This window comes from Cynocephalus volans, chromosome 6 (assembly GCF_027409185.1).
Source record: "Cynocephalus volans isolate mCynVol1 chromosome 6, mCynVol1.pri, whole genome shotgun sequence".
NCBI lineage: Eukaryota > Metazoa > Chordata > Mammalia > Dermoptera > Cynocephalidae > Cynocephalus > Cynocephalus volans.
Window position 1 is genome coordinate 142,188,196 of NC_084465.1, and position 10,434 is coordinate 142,198,629.

The window sequence follows — 10,434 nt, forward strand, 5'->3', positions numbered from 1 at the left end:
CTTGTTACACTCCTCTGTAGGGGCACCAGAGGAGAGGGTTCTTCCATGACTCTGGACATTGCCAGGTGTAGAAGTAATGTCAAGAACTGCCACAGTTACCCAGTGACCACAAGAGGGGCCAGCCAGAGGACAAAGCCATTAGGTAGACAATGGGCTTTCAAAACAGATGGAAATAGTTTTACTGATGACTTTTTTGGCTCTTGACTCAACTAGCTCCGAAACATGTCTTACCTCTGGTCTTCCTGTAATGTCATATCATAAATGCACCAATTGCTGGCAGTGTCTGTCAACCACAGCTGAAAGCATTCTAACTGATACTCTAGCTATGTGACATTAGGTAAGTTACTTAAACTTTCTGTGCCTGAGTTTCCTCTCATGGAAAATAATAGTGCCTATTTCATAGGGTTATTGTAAGGATTAAGTGTGTTAATACTTTAGAAGTACTTTGAATGGTGCTTTATACATATTAAGCCCCGAGAAAAATTACCATTATTGGTGCTGTGGTGATGGTTATCACTATTATCACTACAATGTTTTGGAACATCATAACTTTTTCATTTTGTTTGAAGAAAACTATTAAAGCACACCAACAACTAAGAAAGGCTAAGTTTAAATTATTTATTTATTTATTTTGCTGAACCCTGGACCTTAGTGTTATCAGAACCACACGCTAACCAACTGAGCAAACTGGCCATCTTAAAAATTTCTTAATATTCAAAATAATGATGTCCAATTAATCCCACTACATTTTCAACTAGCCTTCCACACATTCATCAATATTATAAAGATGACAGACCTTGTCAACAATATTATCCATGTGGGGAGGGAGACTCACTAATGTTGTACATCTCAATTTTAATGAATAGTTCTGGTGTTTTTCCTCAGAAAATTGTAGTATCTATTAAGTCTAATTCATTTTACAAGCCTATATATTTTTCTCACTAACACAGTGCTGTTGGGAGAGGCCATCTCTGTGGGCCCTGAGCATCCCTGCACATTCTTTTTAGATGTGCCAAGAATGCAAAACCCTGACCACTCTTTCCGCAGGCCATTTCTCCGAGCTATGTTTGCAGTGAGCAACCTCAAAGGATGAGGTAATGTCTTTCCCCTGCCGAGAAGCAAGCTTGTTGCTTTTTACTATAAAAGTGGTGAACTCCCCAAGCTCAGGGCTCCTCTCCTTTAATGTAACTCACTGTGTGTCTAGGCATCCATGATGGGTCTTTTGTGTCACCCCTCCATGGGACTTGAGGGACATAGGGAATCAATACAAATGAACATGAAGCTCTGCCTACTGCTTTTGCTATGATGATAAAGTCCTTTGTCTCTGACCCAGGAGTCTTGTGTCTTCTGCCAACAGCCATGAAGGAGTAACAGGCAAATGTGTTAGCTTATAAGTAAGGTAAAGATCTCAAACACTGCAGTCCTTTGCAAGTATCTGACTCAAAAAATTCTCTCAATAAATGCTTGTATTGAATGTCTTTTTTTAAGACCAAGATATAGCAATCAACTAAACAGATCATCAATATTCAAGACCTTGTCTACCTAAAATCTATGAAACCATCTTTGAAAGTTATTTTTGAAAACCACCACTAAATTATTATATTAAAATTAATTATATCATACTGCACTATTGAAATGAATGAATCATATAATCAAAATTAAATAAACATACTTTTAAAAGCTGTTTTTACCAAATGGAGAAAAGCAATTTTTAAGTGGTGATGATATAAAATTTCAGGGAAAATATTCTAGATACTTTTCAAAGATGGCAACTATAATTGATGATAAATTGTATGTGAGGCATTTTGTTTTCTAGAAAATGTTTAAAAATTTTTAAAGTTCTCTTTTATGATATATTTGAGAATCTTTTAGGACTAAAACAAAAATAAAATAATAAAATGTACTTCCAAACACATGTCCTGTAAAATTTAGATAATAATGTAAGGTTTCCTAAAGTTACTATAAGTCTTCAAACTTTTGTCTTTTTAGTTTATCACTCCCACTGTCCCTCAAGGTTTCTCACTAAAACCCAGGTTGTGTCACTATCCTGCTACAAAGGACTTTGATAGACTTCCCCTGCCTAAGAGAATTAAATTCAGTCTTCTTGTTCTGACCTCCAAAATCTGGGTCCAAACTAATTGTCTGAAATTCATGCATTTAACATATAATTACTGAGTATCTACTGTTTACCAGGCACTCTTTTTGACACCAAGGATAATAGCAGTGGTTAAGGCAAGGTCTTTGTTCTTTTAAAACTTACATTCAGATGAGATAGACACCTAGCAAACAAATAAACAGAAATACGTTATGTATTCTGAGGTAGTGGTAAACCTCATCTCTCATTACATGTACTGCATGTACCATACTCACCTGTCACATACCTGCCAGTTAAATGTTCCCAAAATACATCTGTACCTCAACAGTATCAAAGTCATATGTAATCACTTTCTTTTCCACCTTTGTTTTTCTTCCATTCCCTTTCCTTCTCAGAGTGGAGGAATCAACATGGTGGTCAATGACACGGGACAATGAGAAAGGCTGACAATGGGAAAGGGACATGCAGAGAAGGCCAGCAGTCCAGGCAGCTAAGGATGTAGGTCAGTGGGGAGCAGGGGTCACAGCACAGAGGTGGCAGGCAGAGGAGAGCACCACGAAGGATGGGAGATTAAGTACTTTGAATAAGTAAGTAAATGTGCTGAAGATGACAGAAGTCAAGTGTTTCCTTCCAGAAAAGATATGTACAAACATAGAAAAGGAGTAGGCTAGAAAGTGCCCTGAGACAATGAAATGGAATTGGAAGAATGAGTGTGAACGCATGGTTTTATAAATATATATATATACATAGACAGATATACGAGTATAAGTAGTCATAGGTGCATTATGTGCATATATACGTGTGTGTGTGTGTGTGTGTGTGTGTGTGTGTGTGTGTGTGTGTGTGTGTGTGTGTGTATATCAGATTAATAGATGGGTCTGTCACCAGATGGTAGATACCTATGATCTCACAGCCCCATTAAGAGATGACCCTGAAGGACAGCCATGAAGGAAAATCCTCCCACTAAATAGAATTTGAAGCAGAACACTTTGTTGTCTACTTTTTCTGGATGAGAGATGGGCAGACATACAGGGTTAGTTGGATGATCAGGAACTTGGGAGGAACAAGATTGAGAGATTGGTGACAAGAAAGTCTGGGGAAGAGTTCTGTGGGTGAATCTTTAAGAATGGGCACATTCTGTAAAGACTTGTGTCCCATATCAGTGCTCCCCAAAAGGCATCCACTGCAGAGAAAATGCTCAATAATCAGGTAGGCAAAATGAGACACTCTGTGAATATCAGTCAATTTCTTTCTGCAGCTACCCCAGTGCTTGCTCAATGGCCCTTGAACTAAATGGCCATGGTGGCAGCGATGGAGTTCAACAATACCAACTTCCCATTACCAAGGCTGGCTTGGATACCACCAGTGCTGAATGCCTAATTGGTCAATGGCAAAGATCAATACTGAGCCCCCAATATGGCAGTATTAACCAGGTGAGATAACCAGCCACCTAGTGGCAGGTTGACAACATAGAACTTCTGCCATCATCCTCACAGAATAGACATATATTCTGGATATGGGTTTGTATTCCCTGACCATTATGCATCTGCCAAAGTCACCATGCATGAACTTACAGAATGCCTCATCCACCATCATGGTACTCTGCACAGCATCACTTCTGATCAAAGAACTCATTCCATAGCAAAAGACATGCACCAATAGGCTCTTGCCATGGAATTAACTGGTCTTATCACATAATCCATCATATAGAAGTGGCCGGCCTAATAGAAAGGCAGACTAGTTTATGAAGATTCAGTGGAGAGACAAATTCATGAATGGATGTGATTCTGTCTTATAGGATGGAGTCTATGCTTTGAATCAGTATAGAATGCTATCTCTCCTACAGCTACAGGTCCAGGATCAAGTGGAAGAGGCTCCCCTCACTATCTGTCTCAGCAACTTTGTGGTTTGCTGTTTTGGAGGTCTTAGTTCCCAAGGGGAGAAAGCTTGCACCAGAACATAACAATGATTCTACTGAATTAGAAGAGACTGATGCCTGGCCACTTTGTGATCCTAATGCAACTGACCCAAAGGCAGAAACAGGGGTCACTCTACTGGCTAGAGTTATTGATCCTGAATACCAAGGGGCAATTGAGTTGTTGGTACCCAGTGGAATCAAGGAGGACTGTGTCTGGAACCCTGGGGATTCTCTGAAGTGACTCTTAGTGTTTCCTAGCCCAATAGTAAAGATTAATGAGAAAATACAGCAACCAAAAAAAAAGGCAGAAGTTTTGAGAACTCAGAATCCTCAGGAATGAAGATTTGACTCTCCCAGCAAGGTCAAGAACTTTGGCCTGTCTGCACCTTCAGCAAGTCTCCTGGCCACTGGGCAAGCCATCCCTGTGGCCAGCTCTGGTCACAACCCTAGCAAGTTTTCTCTGCCACAATCAGACTTTGAGTTTTGGTGGCAGCCATATCTTCTCTGGAGAGGTCTTAATCTCAGCTGTTGTGGGGTGGAGGTCTTCTAAATTCTTTGTTCTCTCCTTGTTTACTCTTCCTGAGACTTAAAGGTCATAGCTGCTTTCTGCATTTGCTATCACCATACTGCTTCGAGTCTTCTTTACCACCTTACCACCTTTTGCTAGTTCAAAATCCTTCTTCATATTTAAAAAGAAACAAGAATTATTCCCTGTTCAAATGACTGGTGAGGTTTTTGCCTCCTGTCTGGACCCTGCATGCTACATCAATAAAATAAATACAAATAGCCCCCTGAACTTACCCTGTTTCTTTACATCCTACACTGCTGCACATTTAACAGACCTCAGTCATTCATCCTTCCAGGCTAGAAATGCAATCCGTTACCCTCCCCAGTGCTCAGCGGCTCCTTTTCACTATTCAATTTCATTTTCCACTAAGCTTGAACATGTTCACTCTTTCGTTCCTTCCCATTTTAAGCAAAAGACCTATTGCGGTGGTAGGTGTATGTGTGGATAGTTTTATTACCAATATATATTTTTTCAGGATATGATTTTAGAAACTTGGAATAATGTTTTCAGTTATTCCTTCTGGTGCCATAATATCATGATAATATAATATTTTAAAATCAGGTCCAATAATTTTATGGATACATCCTCCAGGGTGTCTAAAAATAATATTAGTACCTATTTATGAAGTGTTTAACTTGTCTCATGTGTTTGTTAAGATAATATGCATTATCACACACACTTTTCCCTCCAGTAATCCCTCCAACAATCTAAAAAAGAGATATTAACTTTCTTGTTCTGAAGATCTGGAAACTGAGATTCAAAGACAGTAAATAACTCATCTAAAATCATAAGCCTGAAGTGGCAGATTCTTCCTATGAATCCCTGGTAAGAACAAGCCTGTGACCCTAAGTCCCTGCAGTCCTAACTTTTTTGTGTGACTGTTTCAGAAAGATCTGGCTCATTCAGAATCTAAGTGAAATACGAAGGTTCATTCTTCCGCTTCCTTTCACATTCCAAATGTCTCTACTTTTAAATGACAACCCCACTGCCTAGAATGGAAACCCACATTACAACAAATTAGCTAAGTGGTTCCTGCACGGTCCTTATTTATAGTCTCAACACTTCTATTTCTGAAGCACAGGCTGGTTGTTACACATAAAACAGACTTGGGAAGATAACAACTACGTTTTTTAATAAGTTAGATACAAAATTCACATGTTGACTTGGTATAGAAAACAGATGCATGAATATTCATTTATAGAATGCAATGACACTTCACACAGAATCCTAGAATAGTGCATCCTAACAAATGTTCATTAATGAATTAGTCAATGAAGATGGCATCAGGTGTGCCAAACTTTCACTGTGGTGTACTGCTCAGTGTTAAATAAGATAAATACTGTTTCCTTTTTTTCTCTTCAAATAATATCCTACTTGGATGTTGCCCATGGATCAAAGGCCTCTCACTATGCTCACTTCCTGACTGATCTTGCCAAGTCTCACAGATTAAGATACCATCTTCGCACTAATTACTCCCAATTTGATATAGCCAAGCTGGACCTCTCTCTGAACTTCAGACTCGTATAACCCACCACCTACTTAACAGCCTAAATGGACGTCTAATAGTCACTGCTGACATAGGATGTCCAAAAGTAAGTCTAACATATTCCAAACCTGTTTGTCTCATTACCTTCCTCATCCCTGTTAATGGCAACTCCATTCTTCCAGTTAATCAGGTCACAGACTTTGGTATCTTTCCTACTCCATGCCAACTCATTAGTAAATCCTATCCTTCCTGCCTTCAACATATATCTAGAATCTGACTTCTTCTCTCAGCACCTTCCCTCTGCTACCCCATGATATCTTTCACAAGGAATACTGTAATCGTCCCCTAACTGGTTTCCCTGTTTCTGCCCTTGTCCTCATTAAAGTCTATATCAAAACAGCAGTCACAGTAATCCCATTGAAAGATAAATCAGATCATGTCACTCCTGATCCAATCCCCTCGTGGCTTCTCAGCACATTCAAAGTAAAAGCTAAAGTCCTTACGGTGTGTCTGAGGTCCCTCACCATCCTGCACCAATCCCCTTCCCTTCCCTACTCTCTCCTCTCTCTCTCTGCTTCACACACTGGCCTCCTTGCTGTTCCGAGGACACGCAGGCACCCTCCCTTCCACTTCTTTTTCTCTCTGCCTGGAATACTTTGTCCCCTGATATATCTGCATGGCTTACCCCCTCAAGCCTGCAGGTCTTCACTCCAAGGTCCTCTTCTCAGCAAAACCTTCCCTGACCACCACATCTAAAACTACAACCTACCGTCCCACCTGCCATACACATAATTTCCTCTGCTCCCTCCTGCTTTATGTTTCTTCTTGGGCACTTACCACTGTCAAACTTACTGTACAGTTTACTTCTTTATCTAGTTTAGCATTGGTTCCTGACTAGAGAGTAAACCTCACCAAGGCCGTGCTCTCGTTTGGTTTGTAGATTGCTGCTTCCCTGGTGCATACCCCTGCCACGCTCAGGCCTTAGAGCCCAGGATTTCGGTCATGACCTTGCACCTTTCTCACTTCCGCCATGGCACCAGCCCAGTGCCCCGAGCATTTTGAGTGAGGAAAAATCAACACAGGCATCAATGGTTCCTTTGTCTAGTCAACATGCATTTACTGAGCACCTGGCACCATCAGAGCCTGGCTGGTGGGAGGCTATCCCATTTTTGTTGGGGAGCTATCCCATCATGGAATGCCAAGGAACCCCAGGGCAGGGAGTCATTCCTATCAGTAAATTGGAATGGGCTAGCCAATGTGCTTTTGGAGTGTACCACGAGCTACCTCTAGTATGTACTTTTCACAAGCTCTACTAACTCAGGCCCTGTGTGTACCCTGACGCATTTTAACAAAGGTACCCATTTAATATAATTAAGCCGGGGAAGCTGAGCTGGCAACCTTGTCTCACTGGGTCAGTGCCACCACTGAGCTCCCACAGCTACGGTCCTTTCTTCTCCTCATGGAGCAGACTCAGTGTAAGGGGCCTGCTTGCCTCTAAGCCACCTGGCACCACGAGGCCCTTGCCTTACAGTATCCTAAGTACTTCCTTGGCTACTTACCGATTTGAAAAGTGCTTTAGAAGGAAAAATACATTTTCCTAGAAACATCAGCTCTGCATTAATCAAATAAACAACAAAACTAGGCCAGAGGGGGCAAAGAGGGTTTATGAAAGGGAGGTAAGCACTGATATGGTGCTGCTATGGCCTGAGTGTGTGTGTCCCCGGAAAATTCCGGTTGAAATCCCATCCCTCAAGGCGATGGTTTTAGGAGGTGGGAACTTTGGAGGTCATTAGAATGGGATTGTGTCTTTATAAAGGTGGGGTGGGAGGGGGCATGGGTTGGAGGGATTGGGGGTTTGGAAGAAGTTCCCTTGCCCCTTCCACTATCTGATGACACAGGGAGAAGGTGCTGTCTGTGAGGAAGGGGCCCTCAAAGGACACCAAATCTACCAGTTCTTTGATCTTGGACTTCCCAGCCTCCAGAACTGTGAGAAATAAACGTGTATTGTTGATCAGCCACCCAGTCTATGGTACTTTGTTTTAGCAGCCAGAAGGGACTAAGACAAGTACTGTGTACCCTATGTGTGGCACTATTTCAGACGTTACCAAGATTAACTCATTAAATAGTCACTATGATCTGTGAAGTAGGCACTATCCTTCATCATCTCATCGCTGATTTTCCTGCTGAGGAAACTGAGGCACAGAGAAGTTAAGTAACTCGCCTAACTCACGGGACCTGTACGAGTCCGTGCTCTTAGTACACAGCAGAAATGCGCTTCAGAAGTCAAAACAGCAGCGCTGGGGCCGCGAGCGAGGGGCCCGGGAGCCGTGGAGCGGGACTCGGCGGGGCGGCGGTCGCGGGTCACCTGGCATCGAACTGGAATTGCTCAATGGCGGACTCGAGGTTCTCGATGACCTTCCGGCACTTCTCCGTCTCGGGCGCATCGCCCCCGGTGTCCATCGGAGCCCAGGCCGTGGCCGCTGAGCCGTGCGCCTCCCGCGGCGCTGCCCGCTCGGGGCTTGGAGTCCAGAACCCGGCGTCCGTTGCCATGGCGACTCCCGGGGAACCAGCGAAGCGCTGGAGTCCGTGGGCGGGGACAGGGACGGGGGGCGCGGCGGCAGGCAGGGGGCGGCGGGGAGGGCTCTGGAGCCACCTTCTTGCAGCTCCCACTGCTCAGCCTCAGTCAGGGCTTCCCCAGGCCGCCGCCGCCGCGATGTCCCCCGGGAAAGCTGCACCCCTGTAAATCACCCTGCTGCATCCCATCACGCCCCCGGACCCCCCTTACTTCCTCCTCTCCCAACGCTCTGAGCTCAGCCGCCCTCGTGGTGGCGCACTAGGGGTGGGTGGGCTTGGATTCTCGAGCTTCTCTCTTCCTGCACCAACACCGCTCTCCACACTCCTGTTGAATGCACAGCTCGGCGACCCCGCTTTCAAGGCATCCCACCCTGTGTCATACTTCACCCTCAGGGAGGGTGAAACATAGTGAGCCCATCTAATAACGATGCTCATGACATAAGGGGCCCTGGGCTCTCAGGGCAATGCCCTTATAAGAGGAAAAGCAGGCGGCCTGATAAATTGCCTACACCTGCTGCTAAACCGCAAACGTGGGCGGTCCTGGACAAAAAATTTCGTTGCAGAGATTAAACACGCCTACGTTCCCACTTAATATGAAGGTCAGAACGTAAAGCGTTAAGTTTTAAACTATACCATGTAAAGTGGAATTCGGTTTTACGAAGTCCCTACAATAATAAGAGGGGTTCTTCTGCTAGTAAAACTGTTGCTCATCCTTTGTTTTAAATTATGTATCACTAATTGACAACTGATGAGATGCCTAATATCAATATGTCATTGGTTTTAGAACTAAGTATACTACATCTCCATTTCAATAAATTTTTTTCTTCTCTCCCTTATAATAATGTTAAAAAGATGTTAGTTTGATATTAGAAGCTCAAAATAGAATATCACAGTAGCATTCTCACTACTCTTATGCTTAAAGACAAAGATGAAAAGCCCCAAATGCCAAACAAAAATCATAACCTATACCAAAATCATCTTCTGTGAAGGTTCGTTTTCCTTGGGGAAGGAGAAGAGAAAGGGAGCTACATTTAGTCTCTGCAGGTTTTCATTTTCAAAATCTAACTTCAAAATTTATTTAGAAAAATTTTTGTTATATAATCAAAAAGTGTTTTAAAAGAGATTTATATATCTACAATAAATTGTCTTTTTCTTAAGTGATTTTTTTTTTTTACCACAATGCATACAAATATTTTAAAATAAGGATTAAAATTCCAAGTTAAAATAAAAAACCTGATGCATTTAGAACTGGGCCAAGATAGTGAAAAGAATGTGACAAGCCATGGGCTATTTTGCTAATGCAATTATAAATGAATATTTTGAAACTGAGGAGAGAGATCTCACGGTAAATTTCATGAGTCATTGGTCAGCTCTGTACAGTGTTTATTGACTGATCAGGACTGCATAGTTACACCATCTTACAAAAACAGGAACCGAACAAAACATCTTTGTTTGAAACCTTGCTATAGCATATCAACGAGTTTCAGATTTCAGTGTCTAGGAGACCAAGTTATGATGATGATTGTTTTTGAAACTATTAATTACATAATACTTCTCCTCTTGTCAGTTACCTATATTTTATTTCTCAGGTGTTCTGATTTATAAAATTGTTTATTTCAGATCATATTCATCTGTAACTGGGATTATAGTTATAACTGGGATTGGCACTGTCACAGCATTGGTCATATTACATCCAGGCCTCTTTTATCATGTTGAATTCATTGATGGTTTTTAGTGGAGAAAGCTCAAGAGTTCTTGAGTAAACATTTTTTAAAAATACTGGCTTTGAAGTT

General features: G+C 42.1%; 1 protein-coding gene across 1 annotated transcript in view; it reads right to left on the reverse strand.

Annotated features, from left to right (window-relative positions):
* Positions 1-9,997, reverse strand: part of C6H10orf67 (chromosome 6 C10orf67 homolog) — a 131,673-nt gene extending 121,676 nt beyond the window's left edge. The window contains 3 exon segments of the mRNA XM_063101142.1: positions 8,433-8,720; positions 8,853-9,181; positions 9,986-9,997. Of these exon segments, the coding sequence (XP_062957212.1) occupies positions 8,433-8,720; positions 8,853-9,181; positions 9,986-9,997 (629 nt within the window).
* Between the last annotated feature and the right edge of the window lie 437 nt (positions 9,998-10,434).